This window comes from Paramisgurnus dabryanus, chromosome 2 (genome assembly GCF_030506205.2).
Source record: "Paramisgurnus dabryanus chromosome 2, PD_genome_1.1, whole genome shotgun sequence".
NCBI lineage: Eukaryota > Metazoa > Chordata > Actinopteri > Cypriniformes > Cobitidae > Paramisgurnus > Paramisgurnus dabryanus.
The window spans coordinates 41,594,019-41,620,323 of record NC_133338.1 but is presented as its reverse complement, the minus strand read 5'-3'; the positions used below and the strand labels follow the sequence as shown (position 1 = coordinate 41,620,323).

Genomic DNA, 26,305 nt, shown 5'->3' with positions numbered 1-26,305 from the left:
CAGTTGCCTTCAGTACCATTTTCTAGGGATGCACCGAAATGAAAATTCTTGGCCGAAACCGAAAACCGAAAAAAGAGGAAACCAAGTCCGAAAAACCGAAACACCGAAATAAATTATTATGCCAATTATTAGTACAAATGCATTTATGGCTATCACTGTGGACTAACTTTACTAGGGGTCTGTGACGGATTACAAAACTCACGGTTCAGATCACATTACAGTTTTTGAGGCACGGATTGGATTATTATCAGCAAAAAGGGGGTGGGGAAAATCTAATTACAAATAAAGAAATTGCAAACATTTATAAAAAAGAACAAAGTTGCTCATTAATAAGGGCTAACATTAGCATTAGGTACAGAAATCAAATTTAATGAGTCATAACACTGTCTTTGTATAAATTAAATATATTATTATTTTTAAAGCTACAGAAGTGATTTTCTCTTTGTCTTGGGTTGTTTGATTAACATTAATGACACAGACTTATTGAGGTTACTGTCTCTTTAAGACCAAATAAGCGGAGACTGGTTTCTGACACTTAAGACATAAACAAATGTTTTTATTATAAAAAGAATACTGTGGAGATAATTTTGTTTATATGTGTCCTGTCAATAATAGAAAGATTTTATGACGCTTGTTTGCGTCTCACTCGTGTGTGCACTATTGAGGGCACTTAAACGCGCGCGCACATAGAGACCGAGGGCAAATCCCAAACATTGCAGCATAACTTTACATTGTTTTTCATTGCTTTATTCGGCAAATGTATGTTAATGGACTACAGTATGAGACACATTTGTAGGGCTGCACGATGTGAGGAAAAGTTGCGATGTGCGGTGACATTGTTTAATGTTGCGATGACGATGTGAGTTGCGATAAATATTTAATATTTTTTCATGTTTTAGGGGCCATTCACATGTCGCGCCTAAAAACGCTTGGAAAACGCTAGACACGTAGGTTATTGTCACATGATCTGCACGCTGCGCTTGTGTCATTCTGAAAGTTTAAATGTTTTTGAAAAGCCTGGAAAAACGAGCGCGTCGCGACCGCGGCGCTTCCAGAGCGCACATACTGCGCGCCTACATTTGAAATAATGAACTTGAGCGTGCAATAGACGCAATATGTGAATCACCGCTTCCACAGTACCTGTGTTTGCGGCGTCATCTCTCCTAAATCCAAAATAATTCCATGATATAGCTGAAGTGCTGTTCCTTTTCACCACAAGGTCTTCGTCTGACATCACATTTTCCTCACTCTTCTCTCCTTTCTCCGCCATCGTTTTTGCTAACAGGCACAGTGTCGTAACTGACACCTCACAAATCAATCTGAGCGAGCTACTTGGTGGTTCCCCTGATTGGCCTAATAGCATGAATGCGCAAACCATCCGTGCGTCCCAAACTGCCTACTTCCATACTGTATAGTATGCAAAGAGTACGAGAAGTAGTGCTTTTCGCCTACTATATAGTATGGAAGTATGCGGTTTGGGACACAGGGCATGTCTTCAGGACTAAACGTGATAGGTCAAACGTTTATTACATGCGCTTACTGTTTTCCCTTCATTCATCGTGTTAAGGCTGTCTGTTGCGATGTGTTCATCGTGTGAGTTCATATCGCGGTGACGATGAAAATTCGATGTATCGTTCAGCCCTACACATTTGCGTGACTCTCTCTTAAGTTTACACACCAATAGTTCTGATCTTTGAAGGGCATAATGTGATATATAGGGGTGGTGATGGCGCAGTGGATAAGACACATGCCTTTGGTGTGAGAGACCCGGGTTTGAATCCACTGTGACACACCATTGTGTCCCTGAGCAAGACACTTAACCCCTAGTTGCTCCAGAGGTGTGCGACCACTGACATAATTAGCAATTGTAAGTCGCTTTGGATAAAAGCGTCAGCTAAATGAATAAGTAAGTAAGTAAGTATGATGATCACGTCTGGACCGGACACATTCAACCTCATGTGGCTCTATGCTTACAGACAACTGCTCACTTTAGCGCCTTTTTGTGGTTAAATACATCCACACCGCATACATGTTGCTTCAGACAAGCACGTGCAGGTCGCGGTTTCTGTTTGCGTCATCACAACATTTCGGCCGTATTGTTTCAGTGGCTGAATATTCGGTGCATCCCTACAATTTTCTTATCGATACTGATTCTTCAAGCTGATATGTAAGCTCTTTGATTACTGAAACTGTTAACCTTTTTTCTAGATAAAGTAATACCATTGATATTGTGCAACAACAAAGGCTTTTGACTATCAAAAGTGATGAAAATAAAATAATCAGTGTATGTTATATTTATTCAGGGAAGACTGTGAAGTGTTTTAAAGTACAACAGTTCTTTAGTCAAGAGCAAAGAATGATTTTCTCCTAAGTATTAATGATAAATTAATTGGGTTACTGTAGCTTTAAGACACGAACAGAAAAGTAAGTTTAAACTTTCAAAACTTTTAAAAGCATGAAGATGCAATGACCACGATATGAAGATGCCTCGTGCTGTTAGGACCGGAGCATGTTCTCATAGAAATATACACATATCTCTGTAAATACAGAGAGAAATCCAAATATGCAGGTCGCACATGTGCAACAGGTTGTAAAAATGCTCACACTGCATGGAAAAGGTCTAAAATGCGGCCACATCCATGAGCCCCATGATGACAAAGTAAATCGAAAGATCTGTTCATGAGATCTGAATATTTGGTGAGTACCGATCGAGTCATTTAATGCCATGATCGACCGATACAAATCAGAGCATCCTTTATCTCTCTCTCAGCCCATTTAGCATGCCTTGGTGTCACTTCGTCGGTATCTTAAGTGATCTTCCACTTGGGCGCGATGGGTGGTGTGGGTCGAGTGTGAGATGTCAGAGAGGAAGGTTCGCTCACCCACACCTTCCTGAAGCCTCTGAGATGATGGTGCTGTCACAGCCGTCTTGTCTCTCCACACTGCTTCGACAGCTATGGGCTAATTAGATTTTAGGAAGGATCCCTCATAATCCAAGCCTTCTGGCCTATGTCATCATCTCCGCCCACCCAACCACACAACCAGCGTATCAGCAACAACACATCCTTGTCTGTCACAGGAAAGATTTCATAAATTTCTCATTACATCTCTGTTTGATTGGAGTGCCAAAGTCTTGGAGTCCTCATTGGTTGTTTGTGCTGCTGTGTGGTGTCACGGTTCGGGTCATGGGGAGGGCTGGTGGTTAAAGGGTTGGCATGAAGAGCTTGGTCTCTCATTACAGCAACATAACTGATGACTGGGATTTCCAGGCCTAAGCAGATGTTGAGCAGAGAAATACTCTGTCCTCCTTTCTCCATCGTAAAACCACCCCTCCCCCTGTTTGGATGTGAGTTTTGGCACCGGCAAACATGACGAAGCAGCATTGTTGGCCTAACTTGGAGAATTATTTGGTTTACCCAAGGAGTTCTTCAGCTCTGCTTTCTCTTAGAAAGCTTACCTCACTCTCCCAAAGTTCCTGGAACTTACGAAGTAAAGTGGAATTCTGTGTTTTTTAGGACTATACAGTATTGTAGTCCAAATAGCATCATCAAATATACAAACCCTGATATTGAGTGATTCTAATGTAATATATTTAACAATCTCAGTACTTCTGCCATTGGCACACAGAACTTTTTAACAAAAACGGTAGGCCAGAAACAGAAAACAACAAAAGTAATGTTAATGGTGCAAGCACATCAAAATATTTATTTTTCACTCTTTTTATTAAGATACAAACAGAAAATACAGGAAATATGTACACACACACACACACAAAAAAAAAACGATTTTCAGAACTAAATATCTTCTTCAGGCATCAGTCAGTATTTAGTGTGACCTCTCTTGGCACGAAACACATCTTGAGCATTTTGAGGAGACTGAAGTCATTCGATTAGAATAAGAAATTAAGATTTAATTTTATTAAGATTTAAGAGATCCTGCACTTGCCTGCTACTGTATTGCTTAAGTGGATGGGGAGTTTACCCTAATACTTGACACTTCAGCTTATACTTTTATACTGTATTACAAAAAAAATGCCCTGTATTTTCTGGTTGTATTCTAATAAAGTGACTAAGAAATAATTATATATAATCTAGGGATGTCCAAATTAACGTTTTAATAACGCGTTAACGCAAATTCATTTTAACATCACTAATTTTAGTCCACAGCTGGATGAATTGAGACACAGCAAGTGACCGCGCTGTCTTCAAGAGTCAGAGGTTTTCATATAAAAAAGAACATTAAGCTCTCGTCTAGCAAATGCAATGCTCTAAATGGTCATTAAACATCTAAAATGATCTTTATTTGTACATTTCCTGAGAGGTGTACCGTCCCAAATCCATAATCTATAGCAAAGATGCATCTTCATTCACTTCATGCAAAAATTATAGAAAATAGACTGCAAGACTTGCTTGATCTTAAAATAATTATGAAGAGATATAAAGTTGGGGACCTGATTGATGTTAAACGAGTTATTAAGACTCAAAAGCGATCTTCCTGACACACAAAACGTGCAAGTGCGTGACCCCGATATATATATATATATATATATACATCTTCACAAAATTACAGTTTTAAAAATATCTGTTTTGACAAGAATTCACGCAGGTATGACCTATAATCTGTTATATCTGAAATGAATGTTTGGTTAACTGTTGAGGAAAAGTATCTGTTGTGTAACATTAAAAATAAACCCTTGCATTAGCCTACAGTATTTTAAAGCGGTCTGTCTCAATGTCAAAATTAAACCATAAAAGAAAAACATATGTTCAACATATATTGATGGCATGTTTTTGCCAACAAATCATGCATTGTTTTGAAGTTTTTTAATAGAGAATGATAAAATATAAATAACTAATTTTTGAAAATTTGCTCAACCCAACTCAATTTGCCAGCACAGGTCACAAATGATGCAGCAGCAAACAGAAAATGTGAAAGAACAAGGTTTTTTTAAGGGAAAATCATTAATAAAACTACGAAAATATAAAACAGGCTGTTGTCAACATACATTTGCATACAGCATATATATTTGTTCAAATCCATGTTGATTGCAGTGGTTCTCAAACTTTTTCCACGTGTGGCCCCCCTTGTGTATGGTGCTTCCCCCCCCAAAGAAAATATATGACAAAAACTGTTCTAAAATGTAACATTTTAATTAAACAAAACATAGTACGTTATACAAAGTAGTGCTGTTGGTTAGTAGCCTTATTTTTTTTTAGGTTTAATTACACAGAATTCATGATAAATAAATGTATTTTGTAAAATGTCATAAAACTGGGGCCCCCCTGGCACCATCTCGCGGCCCCCAGTTTGAGAACCACTGGATTAGAGCATTAAAAATGTATTAAATTTAGATTAATGTGAGATTAATTTGCGATTAATCGCGAGTTAACTCATGAAATTATGCGATTACTCTAGATTAAATATTTTAATCTATTGACAGTCCTAATATAATCACTATATCATTGCAAAAACGGCAAATCTAATGGTGGCTTAAGACTTTTGCACAGTAATGTATATGCACGGGTCTGTGTAGAAATTTTGAGCTGTAAGTCTGACTTGAACATTATTCGGTGTATTTATTTTCCTCTTTGGCAGGTATTTAAATTTGCACTTTGTAATATCTGTTTGTTGCATTGACTGATTAAGAGTCTTGAACTTGGAGACTGATACCAGTAGAGCAGTAGTTTCCATTTACTGTATATTATAAAATTTGGATGTCAGCAAATTTATATATTTTGGTTTTAAAGCATGTTAAATACCATAGAATATAGATTTATAACATTGCCCATAAAACAAAACCTGTCTGACCCGCTGTGTGTAAAAACCAAGCTAAAGTAATGTTTTGTGTTTTACTGTTTTACTGCAACATAAAATCATCCTACATAATGTCAAGAACATTCTGTGAAAATCTAACTTTGATATCTTTAATTATATTGACTGAGTAAGGCAATGTGCTCCTAATCTCATTTAGCCTGGATTTCTCAGATAGGGTCACATATCAATATTGTTCAGTGTTTCTATGTCTGTTCTTTTGATTGTTTTATTAACATACAATGCATATAACTGTACAGTATGCCTGTAGATGTTTCCTTGACAGAGATACGCTGAGAGTTCTCCATATGGAAACATGTACCTTTCTCCTCCTCCTGACAACAACTGGAGAAGGTGAGTCTCCTTTCAGATATAGTCCTACACACACCTGTACACCAACAGCCTGTTTGTGTCTGCAGGCAGTTACTTGCAGTCCACTATGTACTTCATGTGGAATTTGACTGTACTGTATCTATTGTCAGCTGTAGGCGAGAGTGCAGATTGATGTTATCTTGAAATGAAGCCATCATGGTGACATCAAGTAGTGTGAAAAGTGAGATCATGTCACATTAGAGGGAGTGTCGATGTGTGTTTTGCATTTGCATAGGCTATCCCCACATCTGCCTGAAAAGATGACAACAGTAATGAGTTTGTTTTAGCCTTGAGAAAATCCATATCCGCGAAGATGACTTTGACAGATAAAACATTAGCAAAGACTTAAGGAGATTTCATAGCGTTGTCTGTGACTCTCACCCGGATTAAAAATCCAGTATCTAAAAAAACAAACACTCACTGGTTTGCGCTGCACAAATGTCTCTCTTCTCAGTTCCGATTTGGCGGAGCGTAACCATTGGACGGTTACCTCGTTTGTTTACCAAGCAGTGAATTGCAGCCGGTAATAAAAGGCTTAAGGAAGCTTCTCACATCACAGTCGAGTATTGTATGTGGGCTTGGCTGACGGCCAGCGCGCCTTCTCTGCGTGCCGCCTCAACCTCCACGTTGACACTGTGACTTATAAAACTTTCAGAGTCCACGCCCTTTGTCATTGTTTACACCTGAAAACTGGTTGGTCTGATCAGCTTTAGCGCTGCCTTCTGTTCCCACTGTGCCTGAACACTGCTGGGAGAGCCATATGCCATAGTACAGCTCGCATGCCGGCAAACACGGCCATTACCAAAACCAGATCAAAGGCTTTATCTTGTCTACTTGTGTATTGCTTTTAGACAGTTCAATCTAAAACCAAAGTAATAACACAGCTGAATTACGCTCTGTTGCAGATGTAGTTGTTATGTAAAGAAGCAGAATGGGGTTAGCACAGGATAAAACTCTCATGTGGAGTTTAGCTGCACATATGATCTTAGGCAAACTTTTAGACCGTCATTATAAATGCATAAACAGTGAGATGTTTGCTCCACATCAGTGGATGTCTCGGAGGCATGCGATAAATTATGAAACATAGGATTTTGTAGATCAAGCGCACTTGGATCTTCACCACCATAATTTCAGAATTGAATAATGATACTGCTTTTATTAAATGTTTTTAATCATGTCTCTCTTATGATCATATCCATTATATCTTTACACTTCAAATCTTCATAAGTGTTGTATTGTGTTTCAAATTTTTTGCTGTGTCCTGGTGAAGTCCCAATACTAACCAAAGCATTCCTCTCTGATTCTAACCGTTTTCTTCCTCAAGGATGAATGTTCAGCTAGTCTTCAATGTAAACAGCACTAACTAAAACCTGCCAGATCTTTGGCTCACTGTCCCTCGGAGCAGATCGTGAGCTCAGCATGTTTATACGCCCTCCACCCCCCTCCTTCTCAGGGCTGCTGGAGCAGACCAGCATCAGCTAACAGCGTAGCCTCACTCTTGTTTCAGTTTTTCTTTTTATCTTTACATTTCTGTCAAACTTGCACCGTCGTACGTGATTGAATAGTGGGTGTGTTCCTATCCTGTCATTTAGTTTTTTTCTCTTGGGATCTTGGTTTCTAATATCACCTCCCTGTGATCAAATAAAAAGGCCAAACAGATGTTTTCTTTTTGTGTGGACATTAGCGCTTAAGCTAGATTTAGGATGATTCCCAATTATTTTGGGTGTTTTTTTGTCAAAGCAGGCTGTATTTGAAAGGCCTGCTGTTTGTCATGCGACAACGTGTCGTGTCATGTAAGAACTGCCTTGCATGTTTGTGATACTTTGGCACATGTTTAAATGAGAAATACGGCATAAGGAACTAGTTACCTCTTTCCTTAAGGGGGAATTACCCGCACGGCATCAAGTCGGTGATTATGGTTTCAGCTGCAGTATTATTGAATGTTCAATGCCATAGTCAGCTTTAGTTTTAATTAGTGTGGCAAATGTTTTCTATTATTTCTTATTGTTTTAATTATTTTCTCCTCGGGCTACATGAAAGTAGCTTTGTTATTGCATTTAATCCTGACTAGTATGTGTGTTTGGTAGTATAGGGATGGGATTGGCCAAAGTTGTTAGGTTGGGTAAGGGGGGGTGCCCTCCAGCAGTTAAGGTGGGCAGGCTTGGAATCTATGAAGACTAGTGACTCGGCCGTGGTAAAAACAGAAGAGTTCACCGGGAGGTTCATCCGTAATGCCCATATGCCCTCAAGGAACTGTTTACAGCTCTCTACGGACATCTGTAATGCATTACCCACAGCCACACTTACCGGGCAAGGGTTATGGGCTGAAAAGGGCGTCAACTCGGCTCATTAACCCTTTGTATTCCACTACCACTTGATTTGGTGTGAGTCTTAGTGATGATCTTTCTTGCTTTTTCGCACAGTAACTTGATGTGTGGGTGGTGGGTTTCTTGTGTGTGTTCATTTCACAGGACTTATCATATCTCACCAGAAACAGAAAATGTTGGGGACTTTAAGTAAGACACCAGTGACAAGTTATGCATTGCCAATTAAGACATTTTGTTGGCATTGAAGTAGAGAGAGAGAGAGATATCTTCTATTACTGTAATACTAATGTGAAGTATTTATGCCCACATATATATTTGTAATCTTCCAATGGGTATTTTTTGCCACAACAAAGTACAAATATTAAAGCAGTGGGTAATATCAGTCTCTGTGTTTTACTGTGCCCCAGAGCTCGGTTGCGTCCCTAGGGAGGACAGCGCTACTGTGGTACTTTCATGCTCCGCTCTCCCTGGTGTATCTGTCCCAATTGTGTCTGGGTAGATGGGACTTGTTCCGAATCCTAGGCAGCGTCCTTATGTTGTCCCTGTGGAGCTCAGCTGGACTGGGTCAGGAACACGGGTCAATCCTGTCTTCGTAGTCCCACGCTCTCCCATCCTGGTTTTGAGACTCTCTACTCTTCCCAGACAAGACTTCCTCTGGGATGTTTGCTGGAAATTCATTGGTCGTGACTCAAGCGCGATCTAACCGTGATAAACGCTCAATGAAAAAATCTCCGTTTTTGGAGGTCTGCTTGATGCCAGCTTAAAACATCTGTTTTATTTTTACATTTTCTTTTTTAACTAGTTACATGGGTCAGCTTTAAATAGCTGTTTACAAAGTCTTCTTTCTAAAAGCTTTGTACTATAAGTGCTTGTGAGCCTGTTCGCTTCCCGATGCATTTGTGTTTACACTATATACCGCATGGCTTTTAAATACTATTTTAAGTGTTTAATTCGCAGAGATCTGTGCAGCATGGGTGGTCGGCGCAGCTGACTTTACCGCTCCATATGGCGTGTGCAGCCGTAATGCTTCAGACCGGGGGCACAGTCCAGCTTTACATCATAACATGAAGAAAGGCAAATCTATCTTTTGAGTGTATTGGTAGAGTATTACATCACCCCACTGTGGTCTGGCACAACATAGCGGTTCCTTAACAGCAGATAGGGCCACTGGAAATCTGTTTATTATTTCTCTTTATTGTCCTGGCGATGGGAATATGCCAGCCCTCTTAGTGAGAACAGGCTTGCCTGTTTTGTCAGACAGCAACATGCACAGGCTACATCTGCTGGGCTGCTTGTGCATCTGCACAGGCAAACATCGTTTTTTTGCCCTTTGACACACTTGCCATATGTTGTTACATACAGGGGTTACAGTAGTTGCTTTGATAAGCTGTTACTAATAGGAAGATGTAAAGTATTTATTGTTTGTGCTCAATAACTAACAAGCCATGCTTGCTATCAAGATATAAGCAGGGCCAGATGGAATCTGCAGACTTTTTTTGCTTTCTCTGTGGAAATTCTTAGGAAAAATCTGCGGAATGATTTTAAATGTTTTTAAAAGATATAAGAGAATTTTAGCTATAAATATTGCAAAATTGCATCTAAAATAATTACTTTTTAAAGGCTTACAATGAAAATGAATACACCAAACCAATGAGTCCCGACCAACATAAACCAGATAATGTGCATGTCAAGATATAATTATTTTTTGTATATAAAATGACATATATTATTGTTTATAGTGTTATAACAGAATAATAAAGCTTGTGTTAATACGTTCTCATTATGAATTAAGCACGTATGAAGCTAATTTCATCATTTTTACAATGCAATGTAAACTTTATATTGAACATAACAAGAGCATTCGTCTTGTAAACTGATTTGAAATGATCATGTGCTGAGTGCTGACTGTCGCATCACATAGACGACAGAGTCAAGTGAGATCTGCTTAACTCTGCTTAACTATATTTGATTTAATATTGAATATCAAAATTATTTGTGCTCTCTATCATTAAAAACAATCACAGCAAACAGCACACGCAGGGTTAATGTACTTGTTATTGCCGCTCAAAAACGCGCAAGTATGTGTGCTTGTCAATGACGGGCATTAAATCCGCGGAAATCTGCAGGCGCGGATTCCGTTTGGGCCTGGATATAAGCTAACCGTATATCTGGGCCTTGTACCACTTATGTAGCTTGTTAAGGTGATTTGATGTGTCTGATTTCCTATTTTTGCCTGGCAGATGAATGCCCTCTGTAAAAAAAAAAAGGTTTGCATTGAAGGTTGCAGGTCCAGAATTTTATAAATTTATAAGGCCGGGGTTTCGACTTGGTCCAGCACGACACCGCCCAGGTACACCCTTGCATCATTATGGCCTGGGCAAACATTAATCGCATAACCGTAAACTCGAAGAATGACCTCTTAAAGGTCGCAACGCCCGTGCTTTTCATCTCTGAATAAAACACCTGTCATTAAGATTAAGGTTTTTGTTTGTGATCGGGAAGAAATTTAAGTTTTTCTGACCCTGTCTGCATCCAGCGTTGTTGCTCTGCCGCAGTGTTGCCTGTATGTTACGTTTGGTTCATTAACTATTGAAGATATTATAGCACTTTTGTTTGCTCTCGGATGAGCTCTCACACATGGCAAATCTTGTGATCTAATTGAAGCAGTAAATCAGACCTGCAGTATTACATTAACATTGGGGATTAGGCTGTGATTTCTACAGCTCTGTTATGTTTTCCTCAAGGTGTCTCGGAGGAGTTCTCACCCCGCTCAGTCTGTTCTGTACTCTCTCTCTCTCTCTCTCTCTCTCTCTCTCTCTCTCTCTCTCTCTCTCTCGCTTGCTTATCCTCCCGTACTAACCCCTGAGCCAGGGCTATGAGCTCAATACAATAGTGAGTAACACGTGACTGTTTCCATTTCCAAAGGGAGCAACCGCCGTGGACCGAAGAGAAACGACCTGGATTTAGATTAATATCACAACTTAACAGGTGACCTTTGACTTTCAAACTCTCCTCTTACAGTTCAACTCTTGAGGGTTTCTCTTGCGCTGTTTTTTGTCTTATTGTCATCTCGTGCAGATCTCGTCTCTTGGCTCATTATCCTCCCTCATCTGGTTAGATTCAAATAAATCTGACTTGTTATTTTTTGATGTGAGTCTTGATACAAACCGAATGATTTCAGACCAATCACAAAAACCTTTTCTTGGCTGACTCTCCTGTTCTGTTTTTTCCTTTTGGAAATTACGCTTACACTTGTACCAAACTAATCCAAACCAGGGAACATTTCTACTAATCTTGTTTTTTTCCAACACCACAATCATCGTTGACGTAGAGAAAGACTCATTAACTCTACAAATAGGAAAACGCGACCATGCTTTTTCCTTCACCTGAAATGGTTAAAGGTCAGTTCTTATTAAGGATCTAAAGCAGAGAAGCGCTGATGTATAATAAGGGTTTTTTTTAGACTGCTGTCTTATGTAGCTGGTTATTAAAGGCAGTGAGTTAGGGCAAAAAGTCATGTGACCGGAGCAAGCTCTGAGGGCTTGGTTGGATTGAGCAGTTTTTTTCAAATGATGGCCTACTGACCAAGCTGTTTTTTCCTTTATTCTCCTCTCCCTGTCTGTGACCCACAGAACGAACTCTGACTCAGCTCTGCACACCAGCGCCATGAATCCAAACCCACAGGATCCTTTTGGCATGAACCAGCAGATGGGCAGAGGCCCTCCCCAACGAAACGGTGAGTCCCATCATCCTCTGGCTAGCAGGTACTGACTAAAAGAGCTTGAGTTTGGGCCAGCAAACAACATTTGTCAACAGTTAAGGGCCCGCTATACTTTATGCGCTTTCTGTTGGTATGATAGATCGACTAAGCAATATGATAGGCATGGTGAGAGGGCTGGGTGTCATCACGTCCCAAACAACTTAAAATAGAAGCCCCAAACTAAACATTACAAAGGGATTCAGTGTTGAGAGAGCGCTTACTTCCTCGGTTTCCTCAAAACAATTGCATCCTAAAGGCATGGATCGATAAAGTGCATACTTTGTGTGGGGAAGGGAGGACAATCCCTCTCGGACACGGTTTGGTCTGGTTATGTATAATAGTATGCGCCCTAGAACACTGAAATGCATGCTAATGTGAGTGTTGAACGATTACTGTGGTTTACAGGGTTTTTTTCTACGTTTGTCTGACAAAGTAAATAGATTTTGTCATTGCAAGTATTTCATTATTTTATGTGAAGATGCAACAGACATTATACAACTGACATTTTACGCAGTTATTTGTTAAACTGTTGTTGGTGCCAATAACTAAGTGAGCTATGCATCAACAAGCTGTTTGGGTGAATCAAACTTAAAGGAATATTCAATTTTCTTAAAAGAAAAATCCAGATAATTTACTCACCACCATGTCATCCAAAATATTGATGTCTTTCTTTGTTCAGTCGAGAAGAAACTATGTTTTTTGAGGAAAACATTGCAGGATTTTTCTAATTTTAATGGACTTTAATAGAGCCCAACATTTAATACGTTTACTGATACATTTGTGCATCTCAAGTATAAATCAACTGATCCCACCGGTAATGCAGTGTGTTTGCATGACACAGCTGTCAGACTGTTCAGCCAGTTGTCTTGGTTACAAACATAGACTTTCAGATGGTACGCTGATAATTGATGACAGTCACCCAACCCAAACCCAAGTGAACCCAAACATGCTCTTTGTTTAAGGATCTTTTTACCCTTATTTTTCTGTGAGCTCTTGTACAGATGCTAGTGGTCTCTGTGACTATTCAATGTACAGCAAGGGTGTCGCATAAGAAACAGGACATACATTATCTTATCCCAGTTTAATATGCATTGTCAACTATAAGTAAGCTATTTGTTTGGTTGAGTTCCAAAAAAGCTGTTTGTGTGGCCAAAACAGAAATATGCCCTTGACCAGTTGCTGGGGGTCTGTAGGGGGAAGGTCTGTTTGACCAAATTGAGCCAATGTTTTTTTTTACTGTGAATAAAAGATTAATGCAGTTACAATAAAATTACACTTACATATTTATTATTTAATCCTTAAAGATGTCTAAATCGTCGTGTTGAGGTGAGGCTGAAATACTACGTGCATGAGCTTCCGGTTATGCATAACCGACGTAATTCTTTTGGGTGGGGACAGTTATTTTTAATCTACATTGCGTCACAAAACACTGCAAATATGTTTGAGTTGTAACCTCCATTTAACCACACATGCACTCACCTGCACCTCCTTTTGTTACATTTGTTGTTGTGCTTTGTTCTCTTCTGCATTCTTTCTGTTTATCGCAGACTCTCAGATGAATTGATTTGCAGACATAAAGGCTGAGTTAGCAACACTGTGATGATAGTCAAGCACATGGGCCAAGATAAAAGCACCTTTATGTGCTTGATCACTCTGTTTGGTCAATAGGTTTAAATGGGATACTAGGTAAAGATGTGGTGCAACTACGATAACAGAGGTAAACATCTCGGGCCCAGGGCAGTTTTTCTTTTAAATGGAGACAGTTGGGAAGAAATGGCTGCATTGAAGGAGATATGACAGACTGCATGGATTTAATATCCATCTGGCAGCTTGTCTGAACTCCGCATACGGTTGACACTTTACAGCGATGTGCAGTCAGGTTCATGTTATTTAAATGGGTACAAACCAGCCTCTGGCATGGGACAGAAATTTGTCTCACTTCCACTATCAAAATAGTCTTATCCCAAACCTGCCAGCCGAGTTGCCTGTGTGATGCAATTGTGCTAGTCATGCGTGAAGCTCTTGAATGCGGTTAGACTGTATTATACTGTGCCATGTTAAACTGCTTGACTCTGACCAATACTGGCTTTGTGACTCAACCCCAGCTACTGTATAATGAGAAATGTGATTTTCAATGTACTTACTGTAGATCCATTACTACTAAAGAAATTATATTCTAAATAATGAGTAGTTTTGTGGTAACACGGGTGTGTTTGTAAAAAATAGCAATAAAACATTGAGTTGGACAAAATTATCTTTTTTTCTTTTATGCCAGAAATCATTAGTATATTATGTCAAGATCATGTTCCACAAAGATATTTTATATTTTTCCTACCGTAAATATTAAAAAATTTATAAAAAAATTGCCATCAAAATTGGCCAGAAACTCGCCTACAAACTTCACTTTGCGACCCGTTCCTTGGGGATTTCCTATTCAAGTTTGGTTTATGTAAAAGTTTACAACTTCCCCTATTCAGTCAACAAGGTCACTACAACGTTAAGCCAGTGAGGAGAGCACTAAAACAAACCTTTTTATTAATATGCCTTTCTGTATACGGACTTTATTGGACTTTGAACTTTAAGAGTCCTTCATATTTACACTCTCAAGTTCCAGATTTTCAAATCGTTGTATATCCAAATATTGTCCTATCCTAACAAACCGTACATTAATGGAAAGCTTATTTATCTTTGGATGATGTATAAATCTCTTTTTAAAAATGTACCCTTACAACGTTTTGTGGTCCAGTGTCACATTTATGTTATTGACTATTGATTAAAAACTTGCATTTGGGCTCTACCTTTTTTTTTCTTTTTTTTTTATATCTGACCCTGCCTGTGACAACCCATCTAAAGTATTTTTGTGATGTACTGTTTATTCATAAAATCATCCTACATGATATAAAGAATAATCTTTGAAAGTATAACCTTGATATTTTGATAATATTAACTGAGTAAGGCTATGTCAAAGATTGAAATTAATGTGAAATCAAACTTTGATGCTCCTCATCTCATAATAACGTTGAGATTTAACTCTGTATTTTAAAATATTACTACTTGCATTCAATGAGAATCAAACCCATGACCTTAGTGTTGCTAGCCTATACATTGTATGGATGCCAAAGCTACATAAGCAATGTTGAGGTTTCTTTTTTACACTTGTTAAAAGTTGTAAACTGAGCTTGATAAAGCCGTGCCCCCAGGCCAACCATGTTTTGTTTGTACTGGTTGTCTTTCCGTCTCAGTTCTGGTGTTTTGTGATTCTCAGCTGGTCTCTGTGAGGGGGAAATGAAATGTCTCCTTACTTTTTGTTTGAGTCATTGTGCATCGCAGTTGGGCGTCTGAGACAGGCAGCTTTGCTGAAGCGCCGGGGCCGGTTGATCTGGCTTTGAGCCCACGTTGCATCTGTGCTGGCCCGGCATCGGCAAAGGAAGCAGAATGGAGTTTTGTTTTCAACAGGATCTCTGTGGTGCGTGTGAAACAATGCCTCTCCATTGATTCGCAGTGCGCTTTTGGTCACAGATTTCTCCACATTTTTTCTTATTCCTTAAAGCAGCCCCTCTATTATGGAGGGCTTCTTAAAGAGACAGTGCACACTTACATGTTGTGCTCCCCTTCAGCAGTCTTCGATGGGTGGAGCGAGCATGTTCTCAGAGTGATTCAGTACAAACATTTGATTCATTGAAGTATGGCAGCTGAGAAGTCTCCCGGCACACTGAACTGACAACTCGGGAGCGTTAAAGAGTCTTTAAGAGGACTATGAATAAATAAAAAGATACACTACTAGAGGCGGTTTTCTGTCACAATTCTGGGCACCAGAGAAGAGAGAAACCTCTTCAAAGCCTTTGCATACAAGATAAAAGAATAGTTTATTGCTTTTAAAAGACTGAGAGAATCAATGATTCATTTGAAAAGTGGATGTAAACATGTGAATTTCAGTTTCTGATGTACGTAAAAGCTCTGTGGAATCCACACTCACAGAAACGTGCAGAAAGATCCACAGATTTCTACAGAATTCGAAAATGCATAATTTACAAAATCTACAAATTCCTTACAAGTTTTGTGATATAAAATTTAGATGTTGCTCTCCAAAAGAGTGTAGTACTCTTGGTTTCTTATAGCACATTTTGCCATGTTCCATTTTCCCCCAAAATCTGTGCCGAATGCAATCAAAATTTGTCTAGGCTTAATAATGCGTAATACTTTGCTTGTTGTGGTACAGTATACTATATTAATACTAATATATTGCTGATAGAAGTGTCCCGTAACCCATAATTTAAAAAAGTTCTCTATTGCAAATGCATTTGATCTAATTTGGTTTTCTTTCTGTTTTTGTGGTCTTACAGCCAGCATGAATGAAGCAGAGGGGGACGGTACTGGAGATGGTAAGTGTTAGTGTTTGTAACTCGCTATCAAGTGCACTAATAGACAAGGAATTTAGTGCAATATGTAGATCATGTCTTTAAAAGATGTTGTAATGGACAACTGTGGGCTTTACAAGAGGCATTGTTGTGCCATATTTGTGGTTTGGTGTAGAAGGCTTTTTTGTTGTTGTAGTAGAAAAGTTGGTGTCCCCTACTGGTGGTTTCACGCGGATATGAGTAGCAAATATTAGTAAATTCCTTGTCTTCTAACCTGTAGGTGTGCGTAGAAAAAAACATTTATTTTACTTTTACTTTTTTATTTGGTTTATGTAGCAAGTTCTTGATTGAGCCTCCTTATTAGATTAAATTCATGCATAAGCATGTGTGTGAATGGACATTAGTGATGAGATCAGGGATTATCTGTTTTTTTTTTATAGTTGTAACCATCTTTTTGTCTACAGTTTTCTCATTTCCTGCTGTCCCGAATGAGGAGAATTTAATTGGTGTTAATAAACCACTGCCCAAACAGTTATGGGATGCCAAAAAGGTGAGGACACAGCAGATATTTGTTTATTTGACTTGTGGTCTTTAATGCATCAGTTTTATTGGTCATGTTTTTTAAATTTGACATTTATTCGTTTATATTTTTAGAATATTTTGTTTTGTGTTTAATGTTTGTGTCCTTTTGTATATTAAGAGTGTTATAGATTGATATATTATATATAATGCTATTTTTACTAGGTTAAACTCTCTCATTCGTTTTTTGTAGAAAATCTTAAATGCATCTTCTCACTGCAAAAAAATGACTTACTTTCTTAGTATTTTTGTCTTGTTTTCAGTACAAATATCTTAAAATTCTTAAATTATGCATGTATCTTATAATTTATGCACTGTTTTTATTTACTTATTCTTTTGCTTTTTTTGTTTATTTGATGCCAATTTGTCACAAATCTTTCAAGATCTTCTGTTTACGTGTTCTTATAGTTTCTTCCTCGGGAAGACACATTGTATATTGTACATGCTTACATTGAAAAAACATGTCAAAAATAAATAAATATGAAAATTCTTAAAAAAAAAATTCTTAAATTAAGATGTATTTTCTTGATGAGCAAAATGACTTAGAAAATAAGTCTAGTTTTTAGACAAAAAAATAAACTTTAAGTAAATTAATGCTTAAAACAAGCAAAAAAATCCGCCAATGGAATAAGAAAAATATTCTTGAAATAAGTTTACTTTTTTCATAAACGCTTAATTCAAGACAAATTCGCTTAAATTTGATATTTTTCTGTCTAAAACTAGACTTCTTTTCCTAGGTCATTTTGCTCATCAAGAAGCATCTTAAATTAAGAATTTTAAGATATTTGTACTGAAAACAACACAAAAATACTAAGTAAGAAATTAATTTTTTTGCAGTGCTGTAAGCATGGCAGTTTATATATTCAAATTGTGATTTAATGTGTTTTCTTGGGTGAAGGCGCAGTCTTTGTCCTCCAGGCCAAGGTCCTGTGAAGTGCCTGGAATCAAGTAAGTCAAGTTAACATGATGTGTGTGCATTAAATTTTTGTTTTGTTTTTTGATAAGAAAGCTGCTAGATTTTTAATTTTCTATGGTCCCGTACACACTGCAAATTAATTTGGTTGTCACTTCACCTTTTCTTGCTTAATCCTGTTCTGTACACACACAGTTCAGTAATTTACAGGACTGACAACCTCATTCTACAACCGAATTAACTCCTGCAAAATGCGGGTAGTGACAACCGCATTTCCAGAAACTCTACATAGAAATTTATTCATAGAAGGGGAAAAAGTCTTCTGTATACCCGGTGCAGAAGATGAGAGAGACACGAGCATTTGCTGACTAGTGTTGCCAGATCTTGCACAAAAAAAACACCAACAAGAAAAATCCAATAGTGGACTGAAATAAATCTAAATGCTTTACCTCAAAGATCAAAATATTGGGACTAATACCTTCACACTTTAATGACAAAAAAGACAAGGACCTGGCAACACTGCAAGACAGCACGCTGTGGAGCAGCCTCACAAATGCGTAGATTACACAAAGCCAAGACGAAGGTTTATTGCAAAACATAACACTGTTAAATTATTTTGGTCAAAGCTGTGAATGATAAGCACGTGGGACGGCAGAATGTTGCTATGGTTATCTCTGTGTCAATCTTCACATTCTACACACATGAAACAAACATTTAGTGGATTCACTCCTGCATTTTAAATACGGTTGTCACTCTCGAAAGTTTGCCGTGTGTACGAGGCCTCTGTGTACTAAAATTGTCTGTCTTTTGTTACAGTATATTTCCTTCACCTGAGCAGAACGCGGGTCTGTCTCACTATCAGGGCACTTTAAACACGGGCGGCTCCCTGCCTGACCTCAGTAACCTGCACTTCCCATCTCCGCTCCCCACCCCTCTCGACCCTGATGAGACTGGTTATCCCAACCTGAGCGGAGGCAGCAGCACGGGCAACCTCCCCGCTGCCATGATGCACCTGGGAATCGGAAACTCGCAAGGTCAGTCACGTTAACATGTATACAGTTTTTAACACATGTATGAGGTATAACTTGGTAATCTGATATGCGCTGTGCCCTTTGTGACTAAATCATTTAAAGACTGTGTAAAGCATCTCCTGGCTTCAGAGGAGCCCGGCTAAACACTCTCCTCTTTGTTTAATGCCACACTGTAGGCTTACACTGTAGGCGCTTTCTGTGGAATGAATGCCGTGTGTTTTCTAAAGGGCCACATCCATGCATAAGACCAGAGCTCTTCCTCTTCCCCTCCTTTCTTCCCCCCATTTTAAATCTGTCCGCCATCTGATCGCTGTCTTTGACTTCCATTCTCTTGAGCTTTATTCTTTCCATTCTGTCTCATGTCTGGGAACAGGGTGTGCTGAGATGTTTCTGCTGCCCGTTTCAGCTGTGCTGCTTGCTGATTGGGCGATCCCAAGAGACACAGATGACCTTTAACCCCTGAATTGGCTGCTCATAAACAGCTCTTTTCTCTCACACTGTCACTGGTCCAGTAACCTGCAAACAATTGCTTAGTGTCTTTTCTGAGTAGTGGACATCAGGGATCTGCCTGCTCACAATGCCAGTGACTCATGGGCACTTTCTACACCTGAGATTAACGTGCGTTATCTGTAAACAGTCATGTTAAAAAAAGCTTTCAATCATAGAAATCAGTTTTTTTTTTTCATATCAAATGCGTCATGCTTTCCATCATTAAAAAGTGTCACAGCCAACAGCACAGGCTACTACTGCTCACGTGCACTAAAATCTGTGGCCACAGATTATGTGTGGTCCTGCTAATGTGTTATTAAAGGATTAGTCAATTTTCTTTAAAAAAAAATCCAGATAGTTTACTCACCACCATGTGAACCAAAATGTTGATGTCTTTCTTTGTTCAGTCGAGAAGAAATTATGTTTTTTAAGGAAAACATTCCAGGATTTTTCACATTTTAATGGACCCCAACAATTAACAGTTTTAATGCAGTTTAAACTTGCAGTTTCGACGCAGCTTCAAAAGACTCTAAACAATCGCAACGGAGGCATAAGGGTCTTATTTAGTGAAACGATTGTCATTTTTGACAAGAAAAATAAAAAATATGCACTTTTAAACCACAACTTTTTGTCTATCTCCGGCTGTGTGACGCGCCAGCGCAACCTCACGTAATTGCGTAATGCCGTGGAAAGGTCACGTGTAACATATATGAAACGCACGTTTGCGGACCATTTTAAACAATAAACTGACACAAAGACATGAATTATTATCATTCGACATACAACAACGTCGGAACGGTCCTCTTTCTCTACACTTGTAAACACTGGGGCGTAGTTTCGCATTCGTCATCCGTGACCTCTTGATGTGATGACGTATTACGTGAGGTCACGCTGGCGCATCACAGGACCAGAGGAAGACAATAAGTTGTGGTTTAAAAGAGCAAATTTTTAATAACAATCGTTTCACTAGATAATTTCATTTAGAGTCCTTTGCCCTGGAATTTTAAACTGCATTAAAACTGTTAAGTATTGAGGTCCATTAAAGTCCAATAAAATGAGAAAAATCCTGGAATGTTTTCCTCAAAAAACATAATTTCTTCTCAACTGAAGACATTTTGGATGACATTGTGGTGAGTAAATTATCTGGATTTGTTAAGAAAATTTACTAATCCTTTAAAAAGCAGTTCAAGAAAAAACACTTGTTTTTAAGCTGATGTTCATTTTGGGATTTTTTCTCCCAGGACTGTCATCTTCTCTGAGCAACCCTTCCATCCAGGCATCCCTCACCAACTCTCAGCTGCACTCGTCTCTCAGTAATCCATCTATCCACTCGTCCCTGCGTCTCTCTTCGCTTTCCAACCCTCCTCCTACGGGCATGGCGAGTTCACCCAGGAGACGGCCGGCTCCCATCAGCCCTCTCACGCTCTCACCAGGGGGCGATCAGCGGCGAAGCCTTAGCAAGCAGCTCTCCCCAACCATGTCCCCATCTCTATCTCCAATTACACAGGTAGGAACTGCTTGTTAAACAGTAGCCCTTTTTTCAATTTTCGGCCATAGATGTGAAGTGAGAAAACGATTTCTTCTTGGAAAGGTCGAATAAATTGCTATGTTGAAATGTGCCACCTGATTTGTACACCTGATGACAGTGTGTTCTGCTGTGCACTAAACTGATTTTTGAACTTTTTCAGGGTGTTGCCTTGGACACCAGCAACTTACCGATGGAGCCGCCCCCTCCTTATCCTCTTTACCAGCAATCCCAGCAGTCCCTGCAGCAGCAGCAAGCGCCTCCCCAGTCCCATTCATCTGTCCAGCAAAGTTCCCAGCATTCGGTGCAACAGCGACAGCCTCAGGGCAGCCAGCAACAGCATCAGCCTGTGTCTCCTCAGCTTGATTTTAATTCAAGTGCTGTAAGTTTTTACAATATGCTCTGATAACGTTTGGGGGGTTATTCTTAGCTGAACATTAAGTAAGGTGACAGACCTTTCTTTTTTTTATTGCTCACAGCACACCAGCATGGGAGCGTTTTTCAATGATCCCTTTATGGAACCACAGTTCTTCGGACGCCCGTCCAAATGTTCATCCTATCAGGTTAAGAGAGCAGATTCTATTTCGCAGTGCACTGGGAATTCCCGTTCTTAGTCTTGTGTAATCTGTATTAAGTTATGTTGTGTGTGTGTATGTATGTGTTTAACAGCAGGATCAGTTTAATATGTTGGAGAACGTCATGAGCTCTATGGCAGGTGGATTCGACCCTTCGTCTAACCTCTACTGCTCCCAGACTGGCCTCATGGGCTTTGGTGGTAACCATGGCAACCTACAAGACCACTTTCAAATGAGACCCAACATGCTGTACTCTAATTGTGGAGGAGGGGTGCCCAACATTATTCTTACAGGTAGCGAGCTGGACAGCAGCCTATTACTAGCTTTAACTAGCTTTAACCAGGAAAAAGGCAATAACAATCCTGCTGCTTTACCTTCTCACTCTGCTGTTTGTTTGTTTTTCTTCCAGATGACTCCAATCCAAGCCTATCTAAGGACATCAGCAGTGTGTTGTCCGCAGTGCCCGAGTGTTTGGACTCCGAGGGAGTTTTCCCGCTAGAGGATGAACTGCGTATCGAGCCACTCAGCCTGGATGGACTGAGCATGCTCAGTGACCCGGACATGGTCCTCCCTGATCCCTCAGTGGAGGACAGCTTCCGCAGCGACAGACTTTAAAAAGCCACGTGCACATCGACGTACATACAAAGTCCATGAACGTGAAGCACACAACCAACAGCACTCGGATGTTCTGTCTCTACTATTTTCCCAAACAAGAAACGCATGCATAAACACTACATGTTGATAAAAAGTGAATCATCAGACTTGCATGTGTCAGCCAGACGGTGTCTGTCGCTGGCCGATCTCCCCCGGCATGTTTCATATTCTTGCCGAGACACCGCCGTTCATCTGTCGTCAAATGAGCTAGGCTGATCTGAACGCTTTTCGCGTGCTACAACCTGCAATGGACAGCTGTGCAAAGTTAAGCCACATGCTGTGTTTCCACTTCTTGTGACAATCAGAACACACTGAAGCCATACAAATGCCAAATGGATACCAGCAACAGGCCTCGATGGTGGCCCTAATACAAAGCCATGTAACCAAAACAAAATGAATGTGCTCGTTTTACACTTCGCTTTCGGATATTATCAGATCGCTTTCATATTCGATAGCAGCAAAACGATTGGAAGCCTCCCAGGACAGTCCTGTCTTTAGGCTGTGAATGTGGAGTCTGGGTTAGAGATGGTGCGAAGACGACAATATGACGTGTTATGGAACAGAAGGGGTCGACAGGCGGACTAATACCAGCCCATATTGATGCACCAAATGCTGTGATACGAGACACGGTAACGATGGGATAAGCCACCTCCGTTTTAGGACCAGAAACACATCAGTGAACTGCCTGGATCGGACTTCTAACACCAGATGTGCATCTACGCTCATAAAGTCTCGGGTGCATGTTGTTGTTTATAGCATGCGCTAAGCTAATTTCGTGGTAATGCTTTGTAACTGGTTTTCTGACCAATCGGTGGTCACCTTGCTGGCCTATGGGTGAGTCGCAGCCACATGTAAAGGCTGTGACAGGTCAGTCCGTCCTTCAGATGCTCAAAATGTGGCCAGTCCCATCATTCAAATGAATTACAGCTATCCAAGAGAAGAGGAATCTTGCTAATGTGTACAGAGCATTATTTTGAAAATTCTTTGCGTATTTTTGTATAAAATGAAAAAGAAAACTTTGCCACACATTTGTGAAGCAAAGTCCTATTTCTGTCTGACTAGAATGTATTTTTGAAACAGAAAAAGGGCAAGCTGTTTACAAAGATCACGTTTGAAAACTACAAATTACATATGCGACGTTGAAATTTTTATGATTTTGGTAACATTTGTATCTTGTTAATATTGAGCTTGGCTATGCAGAACTTTAGCACAGGAGAGTCTCAGACGGCTTGAACAATCTAGACCATCAAAAGGAACTATTTTACTTGTATATATATATACTATATCTTTGTGCTTATTTGAGATTTTATACAGACTTGTATGCAGCTTCTATTATGTCATTTGTATTTGTTAATCTGTTCATGTTTTTATTCCCGTCTGCTTTTGTGAACGTTTTTCGTGATTGGTATTTTTCGATGTTGTCCGGCTTGGACCCTCTTTCTGCAGCGCTGATCCTTTTAAGGGGTTTTAAAAATAATAGGTGGACGTGGGACACATGTATCATTGTTATTGCTCATGTTGAGGTTTGCACTGATGATCTGAACAAAATTGATTTCTTGGTTTTAAGAAGTAAAATCATGTTTTGGGGTAGAGGTGTTTGAAATTATTTGGTTTTACGTATTGCTGCTTAGAAGGTGTTTGCCTTCCCAGCATGTCGTTCATGTAGAATTAATGCAGTGCATTTTGCGAATGGCTGAATTTAAATGACCAAATATTTTGAGATGAAGAACGATGTCTAAATATAGCTCAGGAATGTGTTTTCATCATATCATACATGGTTCTGTGATGAGTATCCAGGGTTGAGTACCTGTCTACTGCCTCCTGACCGTCAGAGAACCAGATTTTAAAAAATGTTTATTTGTGTAATTATTTTGTGTAGCTTTTTATTTCTAAAATAGTTAGTGATAAAGGGCGATAACAACGCTATATGTGTGCCATGTCCACGTTCTTTTGTTTTCCCCTTCTCATCATAGTGTTTTGGTCAAAGGCATCTTGACGTGCTTGTCAAAATGGCGCACAACTATTTTTATTGGCTTCGTGAAAAGTGGATAAACCAATAATGACATTTAAGTAAAAGTCTTTGTGTGCATGTTATTTGGTGTGGTTTAATAAGGCAAGAACTGACAGAAACAATGATGGGGAGATTTACGAAAACTTGTACAAAAGGTTATTCTGAGCATTATCTCTGCAGTCAATGAGATTAAGCTTTCACCCCATGGCTACACTTATTTTTTATTTGTGTAACATTGTTCTTTTTGGATGTATTTTTTGCATCTTTAATAACAAGAACATCAACTTAGCTGTAGGTTTGGGGTATAGGGCATGTTTTTGCTGCATCATGTGTCTGTTAAAAAGTGTGCATCTTTTTATATAGCTGGCAAACTAGTCTGTCACCTATCAATTTAACTTTAGTTTTTCTTCAATAGTTACAGTGGTAACACATTTCCAGGGGTTGAGTGAATTTGTTTTGGGTTTCCATCGCTCGCTTATTCTGCCCTTCTGGATAGAAGTCTTGTCTTTGGCCTTATTTTTTCTCATCTGTGACCACTAGCTGTCCCTTTAATCGTACTGTGATATTTGGGTTTTTGTAGTTTCCCATTTCCAGACCCTGTGTTCTGATGGCAAAAGGATTTTTGTTTTAATATAGTCTTCATTACAGATACTAGTTATATTTTTCTTCTGTTTATAGTTTTTTTTTATTGTTTTGGCTTTTTGACAACTTTAAAAAAAAATGTACAGTTATATTATTTAAAGAAAATATTTTCTTGTTCACTAGTGTTACTTTTTGTAATATGCCATATTAGATTTTTCTTTTTCAGATATTGCAATTTTACTACACCACAAGGCGTTTGGTTGTGAAGTATGTTATAGTGCTTTTCCTTTGATTTAATATAAACAAATAAAACTATTTACTGTCTGTCAGATGTCTGCAGTTGGTTTTATTTTTTGTTTAACATTCAATAAAGCATTTTCTCGCATTTGCAGTCTTATTTGTTGTTGTTTCGTGTTTAACCACTAGGTGGAGGCAGCGATACACGTTCAACCGTTGCTTCAAAAGAAAAGCAAAAGACCAATAAAAACTAAAAATTAAGTAGCGGGAGATCTTGAGATTTTTTTTTTAAATAAAGTTAAATTGTATTAGTAGTTTGTACATGTATAATACTATTTTTAGCATAACGTGTTGAAATAAATTCCTGTGAGATTCTAGATAAAATCGTATCTGCTTTGATCTGCCATGATCCTCAGTAGTCTGTTGTTGTGGAAACCAAATGATTACACCATTAGACATTATAGTACATATGTAGTACAATGTGGGCAGGTCCTGAAAATGTTTTTCAGAGGTGTGAACAACAGTCTGTCTGGTTTAAATGCAGCAAAGCATGTAATGTGCCTCAAATATGTGGAGCAATGCCCTGGCAAGCCTTTCATTACATGTGTGATACAGAACCGGTGATAATGGATTTTAAAATACAGGTAGCCTAGTAATAACATGTTGGAAAGCAGTGAGAGGAAGAACATGATAGGAGCGTACTATTCTTCTCTAACGTTGGAATTCCCATAAACCATCAAAGAGTCATCTAAAAACAGCTATTGCTCTTCCTCATGTACTTTAGCAAAGTGTAATATTCAGTTTTTTATTAAAATTAACAATCAGGGCTTACCTGTTGGCTTGGAAGTGTCTTTTTATAAGGCTGTTGTAGTTGCATGCATGCTCAGATTTGTGTTTTCTTGTTTCAAACTGTAAACTGAGTAGACATTCAATTGAAAGAAATGTTATTGTTTGTATTTTTGGTCCGTAATCAAAATTATTATAACTTTAATTGAATGATGCGTTCCAGATCTTATTTTGGTATGACTTTTACACGTTTTACACAGTAGAGTCCCTTAATCCTCTCTCCCTGCGTCCCAAA

General features: G+C 39.0%; 1 protein-coding gene across 1 annotated transcript in view; it reads left to right on the top strand.

Annotated features, from left to right (window-relative positions):
* Window positions 1–25,381, top strand: part of crtc3 (CREB regulated transcription coactivator 3) — a 33,294-nt gene extending 7,913 nt beyond the window's left edge. The window contains exons 4-15 of the mRNA XM_073812818.1: window positions 6,104–6,165; window positions 11,436–11,498; window positions 12,143–12,246; window positions 16,614–16,652; window positions 17,093–17,178; window positions 18,106–18,155; window positions 18,937–19,154; window positions 20,882–21,147; window positions 21,329–21,547; window positions 21,645–21,728; window positions 21,835–22,033; window positions 22,150–25,381. Of these exons, the coding sequence (XP_073668919.1) occupies window positions 6,104–6,165; window positions 11,436–11,498; window positions 12,143–12,246; window positions 16,614–16,652; window positions 17,093–17,178; window positions 18,106–18,155; window positions 18,937–19,154; window positions 20,882–21,147; window positions 21,329–21,547; window positions 21,645–21,728; window positions 21,835–22,033; window positions 22,150–22,355 (1,596 nt within the window). The 3' untranslated portion in view covers window positions 22,356–25,381. The remainder of the gene's footprint in view (window positions 1–6,103; window positions 6,166–11,435; window positions 11,499–12,142; window positions 12,247–16,613; window positions 16,653–17,092; window positions 17,179–18,105; window positions 18,156–18,936; window positions 19,155–20,881; window positions 21,148–21,328; window positions 21,548–21,644; window positions 21,729–21,834; window positions 22,034–22,149) is intronic.
* The last annotated feature ends 924 nt before the right edge of the window (window positions 25,382–26,305 follow it).